Source organism: Delphinapterus leucas, chromosome 3 (assembly GCF_059928025.1).
Source record: "Delphinapterus leucas isolate spDelLeu-1000000601 "Yukka" chromosome 3, BTC_Dleu_Yukka2, whole genome shotgun sequence".
NCBI lineage: Eukaryota > Metazoa > Chordata > Mammalia > Artiodactyla > Monodontidae > Delphinapterus > Delphinapterus leucas.
The window spans coordinates 15,843,813-15,860,912 of record NC_143131.1 but is presented as its reverse complement, the minus strand read 5'-3'; the positions used below and the strand labels follow the sequence as shown (position 1 = coordinate 15,860,912).

The window sequence follows — 17,100 nt, the reverse complement described above, 5'->3', positions numbered from 1 at the left end:
GTAAGGACTCTTAGCCCTGAGTGATTATTTCTGTCACAGCAGTTATCACGATTGTCACCAGCCTGTCCTAGGGCTGTGAACTTCCTATGGGTGGAAGCCATATCCACAGAGCTGAGCAATATGTTGGGCACATAGTAGGTGCTCAATAAACCTCTGAGTGAACTAGGAATACACCCTCTTGAGGTACACCCTACATACAGGAAAGTGCACACATCTGCAATGTACTGAATTGCTACACATGTGTACACAGAGGTATAAACATATATAATGACCCCAGAGTAACACTATAGAACATTCTCCAGAAGCTCCCTGGAAACCACAGGCTTTAATTGCTCTGGGAATGAGCCCCATCCATCCTGTGAAAGAAGGTTGGTTGTCAGTAGTGAACTCCAAGAGGATGTAAGATGCTCTGATTCATCACAGGTCGAATGCTCTGGATGGGGAAGGGACATTTTATTCCAGAGAAAAGTGACAACGGGGATTAAAGAACAGAACCTTTAAAAAATGCAAATAGTGAAAAGGGAGCATAAACATTTACCTTTCTTCCCTTCCCCCCCGCACCCCGACACTCACCCGGAAGCACAAGAACCAGTGAGGCCCCGGAAGGAAGGTCTCAGGACTCTGTCACGCCCTCACAGCGCCTTACCCGTCCTGATACCTGTGGTGACCAGAGTGACTCTGAACGACCGAAGTCAAGGCTGCCCAAACCTGTGTGACACACGCAAGGGGTCCTGCTTCTAAGCTCCCCGCTCACCTGTGCCTCCCACGGACCAGCGTGCGTTCTTGAGCCAGATGACGCTGCCCGCAAAGTCGGAGAGGAAGCCCCCAGACCCCTTCCCCATCACTGCGGCCGCTCGTGAACTGACCCGAAATGTTTTTTTTTTTTTCCTTCCTTTCTCAATCCAACCTTTATATCATCACGTTATTCGCAGAGTACTGAAGACCTATGCTATGGGTGTGCAATCTGTCCCTGCAAGGGCACTGGGCCTGCGGCGGGGGCGGGGGGCGTCGGGTCGCTGGCGGCGGAAATGCGCTGCCAGGAGGAGGGGTGCCCGTCACGCCCGGTAAGGCTGCGGGCTGGGCGATCGGTGGCTTGAGAAAGTGAGGATTCCAGTTGATTCCGCCAGTGGCCCTGACTCCCTTTTAGATAAGTGGCCGGGCGGCGGTGCTCTACTGCGCCGTCCCCCGCAGCTGGAAGGGAAAAGGCGGTCACGCTCCCTCGGTCCCGGGCGGGGTCCCCGCTACCCCCGGGACGCCGCCCCGCTCGCAAGCCGGGGCGGCTGGGGGAGGCCGCCCGGCCCCGCCCAGCCCCGCGCTAACTGGGCCGCACCCACTTCCCCCGGGAGGCGGCCCGCCGCGGCAGGGGCTGACGTCACAAGGCACCCAGCCGCCGGCGCCCCGCGGTGCGCGCCCAGCGCCGGGACCCGCCGCCCTCTCGGCGCGACACCTAGGCGCGCCCGCGCGCGTGCCCGTGCCAGTCCCCGCCCGCCAGCGCCGCCGAAGATGGCGAGCCCGGCGCCCCCGGAGCCCGCCGAGCAGGGATGCCCGGCTCCCGCAGCCGCCGAGCAGGCGCCGCCGCCGCCGCCGCCGCCGCCGCCGCCGCCGCCGCCGCCGCCGCCGCCGCCGCCGCCGCCGCCCCCCCGGGCTCCCCGCGAGGAGCAGGAGGGGGAAGCGCAGGAGGAAGGGGCGGTGGCGGGCGCGGGGCGGCAGGTGGAGGAGGCCGCCGGCGGGGTGGCCGCCGCGGTGACCTGGCTGCTGGGGGAGCCCGTGCTGTGGCTGGGCTGCCGCGCCGACGAGCTCCTGAGCTGGAAGAGGCCGCTGCGCAGCCTGCTCGCCTTCGTCGGGGCCAACCTGCTGTTCTGGTGAGAGCTCGGGGTGGGTGGGGACGCCGGGGAGGGCAGGTGACCTTGGGGCGCTCGGGGGCGGGCGGAGGGCGCGCCCAGGGCCGGGGTGGGGGGGGGGAGGTGCACGCCGGACCCCGCGGAGGAAGGTGTCAGTCATGGCCCACTTTCTCGGCCACCTTTCTCAAACAGGTAGACACACTTCAACTTTCCTCCAGACCCACCTCCCTGTAAACAGTTGTCATTCTCCGTGTGTGTATGCAGCCTCGTGGGAGAGGTGGTGGGCTGACCCCACGCACCTGGACCGACAGGTGTGCCCAGAGTGCACTTGGTCTTCGCTTTCCGAAACTCTCAGGTCTTGACCTGCTCGCCCAAAGCCTGCCAGACCACAGACACTTGAACTTGCATTCGTTCTTGCACCCGGAGCGGGCCTACCTGGACCAGCTTAGGTGCACGCTGAAGACTGAGCCTGTGTCCATCAGCCACCTGAGATGGGCACTGAATGATTTGTTTTTCCGTTCCCTGGAGGGTTGGGTTTACTGTCTTTACTCCCTGATGAGAAAACAGGCGGCAAACAGGTGGATTAGGTACATCACCGTGCCCCGCAGGTGTGCAGTGTGGAAAACAGTCGTGTTTTTAGCTGAAGAACAGAGAGAATACACAGGAATGTTCTGTGAAAAGCCCCTGATCAACAGGTTTGTCTCTTCAAAAAGCACCCTTCACCCCTAAAGACAGGGGAAGTGTGTGGCTCCTTTATTGAAGGTCGTGCCCTGTTATCTGTTACCAGTCTGATGGAGGGTGGAGAAAAACCTTTGTCTGCAGCTGTGTCCTCATAACAAGCATGACCCACACACTGCAGAATAAGCAGAGCTTCAGCGGTGGATACTTGTTGCAGTACATAGATTTCTTAAGCTTAAAGTGAGACAATAAATGACCGAAACATACACAGCCTGCTACTTTCTAGGTTAGCTCCTTTGACCTGAAGGTTTTTCTGCAGATCTGTGCTAGTCCTGGTTTTTCTCCTGAAATGAGCTGTTTCTTTCTTTCTTTTTTTTTTTTTTAATTATTTATTATTTTGGCTGTGTTGGGTCTTTGTTGCTGCACGCGGGCTTTCTCCAGTTGCAGTGAGCGGGGGCTACTCTTCGATGTGGTGCACGGGCTTCTCATTGTGGTGGCTTCTCTTGTTGTGGAGCACGGGCTCTAGGCGCGTGGGCTTCAGTAGTTGTGGTGTGTGGGCTCAGTAGTTGTGGCTCATGGGCCCTAGAGTGCAGGCTCAGTAGTTGTGGCACACGGGCTTAGTTGCTCCGTGGCATGTGGGATCTTCCTGGACCAGGGCTCGAGCCCGTGTCCCCTGCATTGGCAGGTGGATCCTTAACCACTGTGCCACCAGGGAAGCCCGAGCTGTTTCTTATTAGACCCCCGAACGTGAATTAACTGCACTTTGGGTCTCTTAGCTATCAGTGTTTCTAGAGTTTATTCCATAGTTCTGCAACCTGTTATGAAGTTACAGTGGGCACTCAAAAGAAGGACGATACAGTGTCTGATGCTATATTGGGCAACAGTCCCATAGTCTTAGGGCTGGGTCTCCCTCATTTTACCAATGAGGTAAAATTCTCTTTCATAATTTTAAATTTTATTTATTAAAAAAAATAGCCAATAGCCTCCGAGTTCAAAAGTTCAAAGGTACAAAAGGTTAAACACTCTGTAAATCTTTTTCCCATGCCTGTCTCTGGCTATCCACTTTCCTACCAGAAGCAACCAATGTTACAAGTTTCCTGTGTATCTTTCCAGATAGTGCATATTTCAGCAAATACAAAATATTCTACGCAAATTGTGGAATACTATCTGGACTATTATTCTTCTTAGTGTACTTTGGCGATCACTTCCTTGTTCTTTTCCAGCTGCACAGAATTCCACTGTATGGATGTCACAGATTAACCTGTCTCCTACTGATGGACTAAGATTGTTTCCAACTTTTGCTATGACAGCATTATAGCTAATGGCCTAAACATGCATTATTTTGCATATAAGCAAGTATTGCTGTAGGATGAATTGCCAGAAGTGGAATTGTTGCGTCAGAGGGGGATGTGCACTTGTAGTTGTTTTTTTTTTTCTTGCGGTACACGGGCCTCTCACTGTTGTGGCCTCTCCCGCTGCGGAGCACAGGCTCCGGACGCGCAGGCTCAGCGGCCATGGCTCACGGGCCCAGTCGCTCTGCGGCATGTGGGATCTTCCCGGACCGGGGCACGAACCCGTGTCCCCTGCATCGGCAGGCGGACTCTCAACCACTGCGCCACCAGGGAAGCCCTTGGCACTTTTCTTGATGTTATTTTTGGGGAAATGAACTTTTTAAATGCATATTTTTGGTTGTTCATTACCTGGTACCAGCACTAGTGTTCAGGATTTTGAGCCTGGGTTCAACAGCTCTAACATTTATTACTTGCCCATTATCTGCAAGATTTTAGTGCTGTGCACTGAGAGCACAAAAGCTGAGACTTGGCCATAACAAATGGGTATAACTCAAGGATGAATGGAGCGAGTGTGGTAAAGAGTCAGAGAAGGGATCATTCATTTTGATGCAGTTTTTTTGGGGGAGGTGGCATCCTGGCTAGAAGGGACTGTGGGGTCTTCATAAGGAGATCATGCTCGAGTCAGATTTGGATGGACAGGAATGATTTGGGTAGATCTAGTATATGGTTGATAGCATTCCAGTCCTAAGGAATTGTACTTAATGTTTCAACCAATATATTTGACTGATGCAATGCCACATGAGTTGGTGGGGAAAAGTAGGGGAGATGAGAGTGGCTGGGTGTTTTGGAGACGCATCTGGGGGCAGTGGTTGCCTCGAGTGTCATACTTTGTTTTTGGACCTGTTTTTTCTATAGGCAATGGGGACCCAAAAATGCCTTGTAAAAGTGCCCATGAATATTTTAATGGGCAAGTAAGTTGTGGTACATTTATTCCTACCATAAAATAACATATAGAACAATGAAAATAACCTACAGCTATAGGCAACAACACAGATGAATTTTACAAACGTAATTTTGGGCAAAAAAAAAAAGCACACAATATGTACAGAATGATTCGGTTTTTTGAAAACTATGCAAAACTAAACAGTACTGATCAGAGATATGTTGATAGAAGACATTCTTATCTGCAAAATCAAGAGAGTGGTTGTCCCTGGGAGGAGGGAGAAGGTTTGATGACAGAGGGCACGTGGAAGGTTTTGGAGTACAGGCAGTGTTCTGTTTTTTGACTTCAGTGGTGGAAGTTACTTGGTGTTCAAGTTATAATTATTTTAAAACTATGAGTGTGTGTGTGCATTCTTATCTTTGATATATTTTTTGAAAAATACTAAATAACGCTTAAAAAAATTGGTATTCACTCAGAGCTCAGAGGAGTTTGATAAAATACAGACCATGTAGCACCTGTCTCAAGAAGCAGGGTTTCCACAACCTGAAATAGATTGCCCAACAGTCTAATAGTCCTAGAGTTGGGTCTCTCATTTTACCAATGAGGGACATGTTTGTGAATTCTTTTTCTTAATTTAAAATTTTATTTATTAAAGAATGGTCAATACAGCCTCACAGTTCAAAAGTTTAAAAGTATAAAATAGTAAACAGTTTGAAAGGCTCTTTCCGACACCTGTCACTGGCTACCTGTCTCCTTCCAGGGGCAACCAGTGACACCAGTTTTAAGCACACCATCAAATAGAATGAACCCAGTGAAACAGAAAATACCCATTTGCTTTTGTTTTTAAAGAATTAGCTGCTTGCGGTATACTGTCAATAAAACGCACACACACTAAGTGAACAGTCAAATGTAAACGCCCATGGAACCACAATGACAATCAAGATCTAGAACATTCCATCACTCCTAAAGATTACTTTGGCTTCCTTTCCCACCTGTACCCACCCCGGGGATTGATCTGTTTTCTGTTACTATAGGTTAGATTTGTCTTTGCTGAAGTTTCATATAAATGATACCTTATAATATGATGTGTTTGTGCCTGGCTTTGCTTACCCAGCATAAGGCTTTGAGATTCATCCCTGTTGTGTATGTCAGTTGTTTGTTTCTCGTTACGGTTGACTAGGCTGCCGCTTCGGGGATATACCTCAATTTGTCCATCCATTTGCTAGTCGATGTTCTTTGGGGTCGTTTTCATGGTTGGCTATTACGAGTAAAGCTGTTGAAAAAATTCAGGCACAAATATTTGTGTGAAATGTCTGGTTTTGGTGAGAGGAGTGTGGCAAGCTCTGGCCATGCTTTATATGGCCACGTGGCAGTTGCCTTGGGTAGCAAGGGCTGGAGGATTATGTCACTCTTCTTGCTCTCATTGCTGGTCATGATACTGAAACCGAATGCCACACAATGCAGCCTGGAAAGCTGCTCGGATGTGATTTAGTCTTGAACCCGCACTTGGAGACCATGCGTGCAGAGAAGTCTCTGCTGGGCCTCTTTCCTCAGAGCATCTGGCACTACCTGATGACATTACCCTCCACTTGTATAAATAGTTCAACTGCAAGACACTGATTAGCCTGAGGTGATGACACAAGGGCATGCCCTGCAGGAGACCTTGGGTCCTCTAACTTTTGCCGTATTTCAGGCTGGGCACCTGTGCCGTCCGGAATGCCCAGGATCCACTTAGAGTCCTTGGAGGCCTGTCCTCCAGAGTTGGTTTGGAAGGTTGCAGGGTCCAGCTCCCACTTAATGTCAAGAGCCCCTCTATGCCATCGCTGATGGGTTGGGCCAGCTTGCATTAGAGCAGTGCCCCTCAAAGAGCGATCTCTTACTGGCATCATCGTGGCCGTCACCTGGGTGCTTGTAGAGATGCAAATCGTGGGCTCCACCCCACACATACGAGCCAGAATCCCTGCGGTGGGGCCAGAGCACCTGAATTTTCTCCAGCTCACCAGGTGACTCGAGTGTGAGAATCACTGCATTTGAGCACTTTCTGGGATCATGAACTCTCTTCTCCATGAGGCAGCATTTCCACTGCTGGACAACTCTGACTAGCAAATATTTTTCCTATACTGAGTTAAGCTCACCTCTTTGTTATCTCTACAGCTGCCCAAGGTCCGGGCTCCCTCCCCAGGACAGTCCTCTGTCTGTTTCAAGATTTGTTCTGTTCTCCATTTCTGTTGAGTCTTCTTTCCCCCAGAAGAGAAATCCTGGGCTCCTTCCACTGACCAGGCTCTTCTAAACATGCTTCAGTTTGTATGTATTCCTCCTCAAATGCAGCATTCTGAGATGATACGACCAGTGTGTACTTTTCCCCATCTTCCTGGACAGCATCCTTCTCTTCACATGGCCTGAGACAGAATTTCTTTATTCTACTTGATAGTAACTCCTTTGACAGCTACTACTATTAATGATTGCTGCTGCCATCAAACTATACCTGCGTATATAACTATATACGCAGGTATAGTTCGTCAGACTACAACTAGTAAAATTATTAAGGATGCTCACGTTTAGCACCTCATTTAAATCTTACAGCAACCAGTGAGGCAGGTATTATTCCCCTTTTACACAAGAGGAAACAGGCCCACAGAAGTTAATTGAGTTAACGATGACTTTAACCTGTACTGTTCAATAGGATATTTGCAGTGATGGAAATAGTTGACGTTTGTACTATTTGTACTATTTGTATGGTAGCAAGTAGCCTATTGTGGTTATTGAACTTATGACATGTGGCTAGTGTGACTCAGGAACTGTATTTTTAATTTTCTTGAACTTAAACTTCAGTTCAGATAGCTACATGTGGTTAGTGGCTACCCATATTCAGTAGCACAGTCCTAACCTGGGTCACGGGCCTGGGTGATGAAGCCATGTCCTTTTCTGCAAATTCAGTGTTTCTTTCTTTTTTAAAAAAACAACTCTGTCACTCTAAGGAATAACGGAAGACAGATATGGGAATCAACAGGGCTTACATTTTTCAATACTACAGAATTTCACTTAATAGTTTCAGCATGGGGTGAAAATAGTTATGTTGGGAGAGGGTGGGTTCTGCATTGAGAGGGATCATTTTTAGCCTGTTAGCGAGTCTAGTTCACGTCCCTCGCCTTATCTCAGCTTCCTCTGGGCATCAGGAGCCGTGGGAGAGTGTCTGCTCCAGGCCCACATGGTGTTGGGTCCATGGGGTATACCAGAAGTCCCAGGTCTGCACTTGGCTCTGAGAGCTTACTCTCTGCTTTCGGAGACATGGCTGGTTCAGTGAATTGATTGAAACAATGCACCACACTTCTACATTGTATGCCACAGTTTCTAGGGCTTTATAGTTTAGGAATAGTGGATATCAAAGGGGTTTGGAATACTTGATGAAAGCTCTGTGCGATTTATTGCATGTATAGGCCTAGCAGAGAAGGTGTAACTATAAAAGTAAGGTTAACAGTGAGGGCTTTCCACGTGGGACAAACCCAGGTATAAATGGGGGACGTGCACTGGATGTTGTCACTCTGGGGAGACTCACCTGCCTCAGGCTGAGGGTACATTGGGGAGCGGGAAAGAGAAATTATTATTCTTGTGTGCATGGAACCAGCATGGGATCTGAAACACTGTAGATGCTCAAAAAGGTTTAGTGAACTGGACTGGACTAGAGGGTATTCCCCTAGCCTGGACAGGGCAGGGCTGGTTTAAGGAAGGTCTTGCAAAATAGAAAGGCTTCAGGTCATTGAAAATAGTTGTGGACATTTTTCATATTCAGTAAATGTTTCTTGAGTAGTGGCCTCATGTGCTTGTTCTTAGACCCAGGAACTCTTTCACGAGTTCCCATGTAAGGCTGTTCTCTAGGCCTTGGTCCTTTAGCACCAGGAACTGCTGGTTGAGGACCTAAGAAATGGGGCCGTTTCTACCAGATTAATGCTCATTCTAGAAACCCTTCAGGTTTTCTTCTCTAGTGTAATAACCACAAAGCTCATCGTTAGTGATTTTGCACAATTTTTTGGTTGTGCCTATTTGGGTAATAACTTGCCCTCAGCTTCTTTTTGCTGCTGTTTTTCCTTCTTATCCTGTTGTGCGTGAGTGTTTTTAAGCTGCCTGATTGATCGAAATAGGTACAAATTAATGAAGTGCATCATTATCACTAGCTCCTGGGGATACAGTGGCGACTAAGACACATTCTGAGTCCTGGTGAGAAGCACAGATAGTAAGCAAGTAATTCTCAGGTTATGCTATGAGCACTAAATTATCATACATGGGCCAAGATGAACCAATAGGATTTCCTCAGGCAGCAAATTGGGGTATGGAGATTGGCGAAAAGACGGGATAAGCAGTACGTAAAAAGTGGAAGAGAACTAATACATATTGAGTAGCTATTATGTGCTAGGTACTCAGTTAACTGATGGAAGCTTGAACAGGGTACACAGTAGCACTCATAACTATTCATTTATATAGAGAGAGAGGGGAAGGGAAGGGGAGAGGATGGGAGGGGAGGGGAGGGGTGGGACAGGTATTTTATTTTCTAGAGGGAATATCCACAGGTGAGTTTGGAAAGAGAAACATTGGGGTCAGTTTCTGAAGAGTTTACTATTGGATTGTGCTAAGGAATTTGGACTATATCAAATAAGCAGTCTTTGTCTATTACTTTTATGTAAGTACCATCATATATATACCGTCATATAGCCATAGTCCCTTTATCTTAAGACCTCCATTCAAAATTTCAACAAATATTTATTGTCTGCTACATGCTGACACTGTTCTTGGTGCTAGAGATGTAACAGTGGACAAGAAAGCATGAGATCCCTTTTCTCATGGAGCTTATATTTTCGTGGTGGAAATGGTGGAAGAAAGACAATAAACAAATGCACAAAATGCTAGGAGAAGCTAGGTGCTGTGGAGAAAACTAAAGCAGGGACAAGGGACTGGGAGGGACAAGGAGGTGCTACTTTTCTGGGGTAGTCAGTGCAGGCTTCTCAGAGGAGTGACTGTGAGCTATTGCCCGAAAAGCACATTAGCGAAGGATCCAAGCAGCTACTTCTGCAGCAGAATGCTCCAGGCAGAGGGAACAGGGTGTGCAAAGGCCCTGGGGTGAGTGGGCTGGGGGTGTTTGCAGAACAGCACGGAGTCCAGTGTGGCTGGAGCTGGTTGAGCAAGCAGGAGACACCATTAATTTTAGCTCAGAACTTCATGCAGCGAGTGTGCCAGACTATGCTTACCGGCTTTCCATCACCCGCCCCCCGCCCCCGGCCGGTGAATGAGAGGAGCGAGAACCTGGGGCCAGAGGTGGGGCAGGACACCTCTGCAGGAACACGTGGTGGTGAAGACAGGCAGCGGGGTGGGGAGACTGGCGATAAAATCAGGACGACTGAGTGATTTCTTGGATGGGAGAAGAGAGGGGGTGGGGGAGTGACTCAGCCTCCGAGGGTAAATGAGGAGTGGCTGGTGTTAACCATTCTGAGGGTCCCTGGGGTTGCAGCAGGGGACGGGTTGGGTTGAAGTACAGATGTGTGTGTGTTGGGGGTGGTGAAGTTTCCTAGGGACCACCTGCTGGGCTGTATGAGAAGAGAGCCTGGGGAGAGTGTGAGGAAACCGACCCCAGCAAGGTGGTGATGAAGGAGCATCTTCGGCAGGAGGGTCAGAGCGCCGCGAGTCCCAGAGAGCGGGGTTCCCCGGGAGCCAGGTGAGGTCGCAACCGGGTCCGCTGGGGTTCCATTGGCAAGTGCCCCTTCCTGGGCGGCATGAGGGCCTGGCCTTCCCAGTCACACCAGAAGGGGGACCCTCCCTTCCTCCCAGCCCCTCACCACCTCCCCCTGCTGCAGCATCATGGCTCAGTCTCTGTGGAGGACACAACTCCCTACCCTGCCCTCCAGGGCCCCTCTGGGATTTGGTCCTCAGGCCAGATCCTGACTTGGCCAACGGGAGTTCAGACAGTTTAGGAAATCCGTTCTCTCCCCGGTGCCTGGCTTTCGTGCCTACCAAGATAGCCGATTTTGAATGTCAGAAGCATTCTGTTGTTAGCTGTTTCTGTTGATTCCAGCTGTGGAAGAAGGCCCTTGGTCCTTGTCTTTGAGGAAGGAATTCAGCAAAGGGACCAAGACTGTGAAATAGAGACAGCATTTATTAGAAGCACAGTACATGTGGAAGAACACACAGGCAAACTTGGAGTGAGTTGCGTGCAGTCGGGGTGGCTTAGGTTGCTTACATGGGGGCAGTTTTCCGGGTTGTCTCCGGCCAGTCATCTCACTTGTGCTTTCACCTGATCCGGGCCCAGTGATCCTGCTGGTATCTTATCTCGAAGTATCAGCGGGAGACCAGTTGCAGCCCCTCAGCCTGGAGCCAGTCTCCTGCCTCCCTGTGTTCACTCCTTCTGCAGAGTCCTGAGCCCGCCCCCATGCCATTCTCCACCTGCTCTGCTGATGCCCGATGGGTCCTCTGACAGGTGTGGCATTTGTGAGGATGGGGGAACGGAGAGGGAAGGGTGGAGACAGGGGAAGGGAAGAGGGACAGCAGGGGCCTCTGGGGAAGCCCGTGGCGGCTGGGCTTAGAAGGACACCTGCTCCTCTGACACCTGAGGACCAGGGGGAAAGGTGGGCACACCTGGAGGGCAGGTGGCTAAGGGTCACCTGCCAGTGGCAGCTGATTTCTCTTTGGAGGAGGGTGAGTTCCTGAGATTGAGCGGGTTGAGGGTGGATGAGCCTGGCTGTCGCTTTCGTGGGGAAGGAGATCCACGTTTACAGGCCCTTTCTTGTACAACTCTATTTTGCTGTTGCTCTTAGCATTTTTTTCTCTTTGATCTTTCTAACTCTCCAGCATTTCTGGAGAACTCCTTTTGATAAAGGTCAACTCTATCAGACCCCCACTTCAGTTTCTCTTCTCTTTCTTTCCCTGGGAGCCACCCTTCTTGGAGTCTTCCTCCCCCTGTTCTGATCTAGTCTGATTGTCCCCTGGGTCTTCTGTCCCTGCAGGACATCTGCGTCGTCACCCCGTTCCCCCTCTCCTGTGTGAGAGCCTCTGTTACCGGACCCCTGCTGAGAACGGGGTCAGGAGAGTCAGCAGCACCCGTTTCTTCTCCTTGAGATTATTCATGATGGTTTAAGGTCTAAGGTTTTCTTGTGTTTGCTCTGAGTTCTTGGCGTCTGTTTTCTGTTACGGGACTCTTTCTTGGTGGGCTCTTCGGTATGGAGAGAGTACATCCTCTAGCATGTTTTGGAGAACTCATGTGCAGAAAATATGTTTATCCCACCCTTCCAGCTGATTGCTGGTTTGGCTTGGTTTAGAACTCTGGGTGGGGAATAATTTTCCCTTAGAATTGTGGAGCACTGCCCTCCTTTCTCGCTTGCTTCCAGGGTTGCTTTTTGCAGATGGATACCTTTCCAAAGCCTGATCTCTTATAGATGGTCTGCAGTTGGTCCAGCTATTGGTTTATGGTTTCTGGTATTTGGGTAAGGAGTCAGTCTGACTGCTGTGTTATTACATCTTGTGCATTAGATCTTCGGGCAAGCTTAAAGCATTTCTTTTTGCCTTTCTTACTTCCGGGACTCAATGTTTGCTTGCCATGTAAAGGCTGCATCTGACTTCGGTGGTCCATTCTCGAGATGGATGGAACTGAATACAGGGCTTCTGTGTGCCTCCAAAGGTGACTCACGCAGCAAAGAGCCTGAGTGGCACCTCCCCGCCCCGCCCCCCCGAATCGTGCAGGGCTGCTGCCCTGGCTGGCTCCCACGGTCTTGGCTGAGTCGTGCCCCGGGGGGTGGGCGTCAAGCCTGGCACCTGGCCCGGCTTTGCAGGAACTTGCGATCCTAGGATAGGCTGGGCCTAGTTGAACTAAAAGGCAGAGAGAATTCATACCTTGACCTCATTAGCACAACGCTCAAAACAAGTAGTGTCCTAACTTGTCATAGACCAGGGCACCTTGAGTCCAGAGTGTCACTGTTTACATTCGAGGTCTGGTTTGGAGCCAGATGCTACGTTGCTGCCCCTTTCTGCTTGTGTGCTTCCAGAAAGCCACACTGGCGCTCCTAGGTGTGTGTTTTGCTGATCTGTGTAGCACTGAACGAAATGGACATCCAGAGTCGCAGATTTCAGCCCAGGAGTCATAGCATGAATCTATTTGAATCACCTAGGACCCTGAGCTCCCCAGCTCTTTGGAGGTACTGACCTGCTTTCGGTATTTCAGACAGCTGGGGAAGAGGCTTATTTCCGTGACAAGGTTGCACTCACTCTGACCTAGTAAACTGTGCTATGTATTTTGTTAGCAGCTAAAACCTTTCAAAAGAAGGCACCTGTATGATGAAATAAGAGGTAGGGAATCCTTGCTTCAGTTTTACCCCCTCATTTTATAGATGAAGAAACTGAGTCCCAAGGCCCCACGATGAGCTGGTGACAACGCGACCCTTTTTGAAAACTGCACGCCACCAAGTGTGGAAGCCGTGAGCACGGGGAAACTTAGGAAGGTAGAATCACAGTGTTCCCAAGGGCAGAACTGCCCACTACATGATCTTATAGGCCCGTGTGGAGACTCTGCTGAGTGGATCCAACCACACCTCTGGGGTTTTGAGCGTCTGGAGTTGGTGTATTGACAGATCTCCCCAAGGCTCAGCAGGCCCCTCCAAAGCTCCTAGCCGTGAGCTTCAGGCCTTCCCCTGGGACTTCCCCCTCCCTTCTTCCCTGCTGTCACATAAGCCAGAGTTTGTAAAAGTCACTTTTGACAAAAGGAGACTTTCTACTGCCCTCAGTAGTCATGGCTTGCATTTGACTTGCACATCTACTCAAAGCAAGATGTTTACCATTCAGCTGATGGAGTACCTACCACCTTCTTTCAAATGATGAGGGTAACTCGATCCTGGGAGACCTTTCCTAGGGAGAATTCTTGTCCCTAGAAAATGTATTTATTATTCAAAGGAAATATTTTTATATGTTCCTGAACTACAAATGGACAGTTATGTTTGCTCAAACGCCACCAAGACCTGTTGAAATGAACATCGACCTGGTCCGTTTAATAGCTATATTTGTTGTCAAACCCAGCTTAAGGGCGTTTTTGTTAATAAAATCTCTTGAAAAGAGCTGTTGATCTCTTCTCTTCCAGCTCTCCTGTAGCTGGTGCACATAATACGGGGTGATCACAGACAAAAAGCATGCATGCCCTCAGTGTTTAAAAAAATTCAAGCTTTCCTGAGAAATAACAACAAAATATAAAAGCAAGGACTAAAGCTATCCATTCAGACAGCAGGGTTCAGGGACGGTGGTGTGCAAGACTGCAGCCGCTGCTGACTTGCCCATCCCAGGTCCCCCGAGGAGAATTTCACCAGGAGTCAGGAGGCAACCTTGTGGTCTCTAGCCCTGGGGCTCGGTTGCTCATGAATTTCATAAAATCCAAATCCATCTTTGTATATGGAGGAAATGGCTCATAAGCTGGAGGAAGGGACATTATATAAAATTCCTCTTGCCAGCTGAGTTCCTGTTCCATGAATGGATATATCTTGCAGGTATTGACTGTAGTTTGGAAACTGTACTTCATCTATTAAATCATCTTTTTAGGAATGAATATATATTTTCTTGCATACCTTATGAATTTAACTTCCAATTACCTTTGGGATAAATTCAAAACAACAGCTTGCATTGTCGCGTCGTGTAGAGTATCAGAAAGCTTTAGTGAGGGCCTTAAACCAGTTTATTTTCATAGTTAATGGAAAAAATGGTACATGTGTTAAATTTAACCTTTATCTTATAAGTGAATCTAAATATTTAAAGATATTTGACACTAAAGTTTCACTTTTGCCTCAAGTTCTAAGTTCATTAGAATAGCTTTTAAAATATAATCTAGTGGAAATGGAAAATATGATCCTAAAGTTGCTTTTTCTGTTTTTTAATTAACTAGCATGAACGAATACTAGCTTTCATTTATCAGCGTGGAAATTGATAGTTTCCATTAAAATGTTTCACTTTTTTTTTTTTTTTTTTTTGTGGTACGCGGGCTTCTCACTGTTGTGGCCTCTCCCTTTGTGGAGCACAGGCTCCGGACGCGCAGGCTCAGCGGCCATGGCTCACAGGCCCAGCCGCTCCGCGGCATGTGGGATCTTCCCGGACCGGGGCACGAACCCGTGTCCCCTGCATCGGCAGGCGGACTCTCAACCACTGCGCCACCAGGGAAGCCCAAAATGTTTCACTTTTAATAATATCACTGAGTATTGTAGCTCTGATGTTGCCCGTGGAATCTCTGCTGTGTATGGGTTTGCCTGGCGCAGAAGGTGGATGTCTTAAGGCTCATGAGCCCAAGATTCATGACATGCTTGCCGTGTGTCTGTGACATTCAGAAGCATGGCTGTTAACAAAAGAACCATGGTTGGGTATTGTCTTTAGAATGTCAGTGATGATCTTTGGCTTCTAGTTAGAAGAACTCCCAGATGTGTAGAAAGAAGCCCAGACATGTATTGTGTATGGGTGTGGCTTTCACATAAGCATGGCTGCTCCAGCGATGAGGATGCCTGCGCTGGCCAGGGCACCATCCTCCTTGACCTGACCAATCACGTCGATATCACAGTAAAGCTCGCAACAGGGCTTTATTCAGCACGGTGGCAAGTTAGGAGAGCCAGACTGACTTCCCTTTAAAGAGATACAAATTAACCTAAGCCAAGGTCCCAGGGCCATCTGTTATCCGTTGCTTCTCAAAAGGTCTTCAAAAACTGTGCATTTTCACGCTCCTCATGCAATTTCCCCCCCATTTTGGCAAGCTGTTACTGTCATGATAGTGTGCTTCAGGAAGTTCATGATTAATGATGACGTTAATTACATGCATGATTACTTAATTACGTTAATTGACTCATCCATTCAACAAACATGGAATGAGCCACAATGCAGAAACGCATTATTGAGCACCTGCTTTTGGCCAGGTGGTGACCTCATCCGGGGGTGACGCTGGTGATCCGGACAGAGTGGGCCCTCCCCTCATGGAGCTTACAGTTTGGTGTCAGCAAATGATAAACAAGTGAACAAGCCAATGATATTCAGGTGGGAATCAAGATCGAGTGCATGAAAGGAAAAAACGTTTTTCTGGGGAAGCAATGGGATGACAAATATGATCACAGTCGGCCAAGGAGGCAGGTTTTCAGGGTTGTGTTGCTACTGGGTGTGACCCCGGGGCAGTGTCTTGACCTTGTGTCTTTACCAAGCTTTTGAAACGCCTTTTGCCAAAGAACTCCTGTCCTCCTTGTTCAGAATAGCCAATCCCTTTTGGGGGAAAGCAGGTTTGAAGTTCTGATGTAGCTGACTGCATGGTTGGGGTCATTCTAAAAAGACATGTTAGGAACTGACCAAAGGCGTCTCTCTGTCATTTGTAAGCAGAGTTTTACCTCGCATTCACTTCTCGTCCGATTGAAATGCCAGCTTATGATTGAAATGTGGATCCTATTCAGTGCCAGGCTCCTGGTGCTTGCTCTTTGTGGCTGCGTCGAGGCGTTTTCTTTTATTGTTGGTGTTTAACGCCACATGTTATAAACACAGAAGCTGAGTCGCTCTTTTGGAGAGCTTAATGAGAAACTGTCACCTTTGCTCATCACGTGTGCTTTTACTCTGCTTCCTGGCATTGTTCTTCACCGGCGTTGTCTGTATGTTTGGAGAGTTAATTTGGCCCTGGGAATCTCAGGTGGAATTCTCAGGAGGACATTTGTTTTCTGCTAGAAGTTGGTTCGGACTGTGCTAAAGGAGGGATTTGTTTCCCTTGTTTAATTAGAGAGAGCTGTAGGGCTGTTCCGGCCGCCCACGGGTGTGCACGGGAGGGCAGGCCTGCTGGTGATGCTCCCACCTTCTAGCACAGCCACGGGAGTTTGGAAACTGCGGGTGCTGGAGCGGGTGGCATTACTCCCTCCTATAACACGTCCAGTCACTATTTATCTTGTCTTTCTCTTTTATTGCTCCTTTTTGGCAAACGGTGAAAAGCATTAAAAACAAACATCCCAAGAGGTTCACTTTTTTTAACCAGTTAAAAAAAATTGAAGTATAGGGCTTCCCTGGTGGCGCAGTGGTTGGGAGTCCGCCTGCCGATGCAGGGGACGCGGGTTCGTGCCCCGGTCTGGGGGGATCCCACGTGCCGCGGGGCGGCTGGGCCCGTGGGCCACGGCTGCTGGGCCTGCGCGTCTGGAGCCTGTGCTCCGCGGCGGGAGAGGCCACAGCAGTGAGGGGCCCGCGTACCGCAAAAAAAAAAAAAAAAATTGAAGTATAGTTAATTTACAATGTTGTGTTAGTTTCTGGTGTACAGCAAAGCGATTCAGTTTTATATATATATATATATACACACACACACATACTCATATGCATACATACATAT

General features: G+C 48.9%; 1 protein-coding gene across 1 annotated transcript in view; it reads left to right on the top strand.

Moving 5' to 3' along the window:
• Positions 1-1,370: 1,370 nt before the first annotated feature.
• The window catches only part of RETREG1 (reticulophagy regulator 1), a 123,925-nt gene continuing 108,195 nt past the window's right edge, over positions 1,371-17,100 (top strand). The window contains exon 1 of the mRNA XM_022581419.3: positions 1,371-1,862. Coding sequence (XP_022437127.2) covers positions 1,504-1,862 — 359 coding nt within the window. The 5' untranslated portion in view covers positions 1,371-1,503. The remainder of the gene's footprint in view (positions 1,863-17,100) is intronic.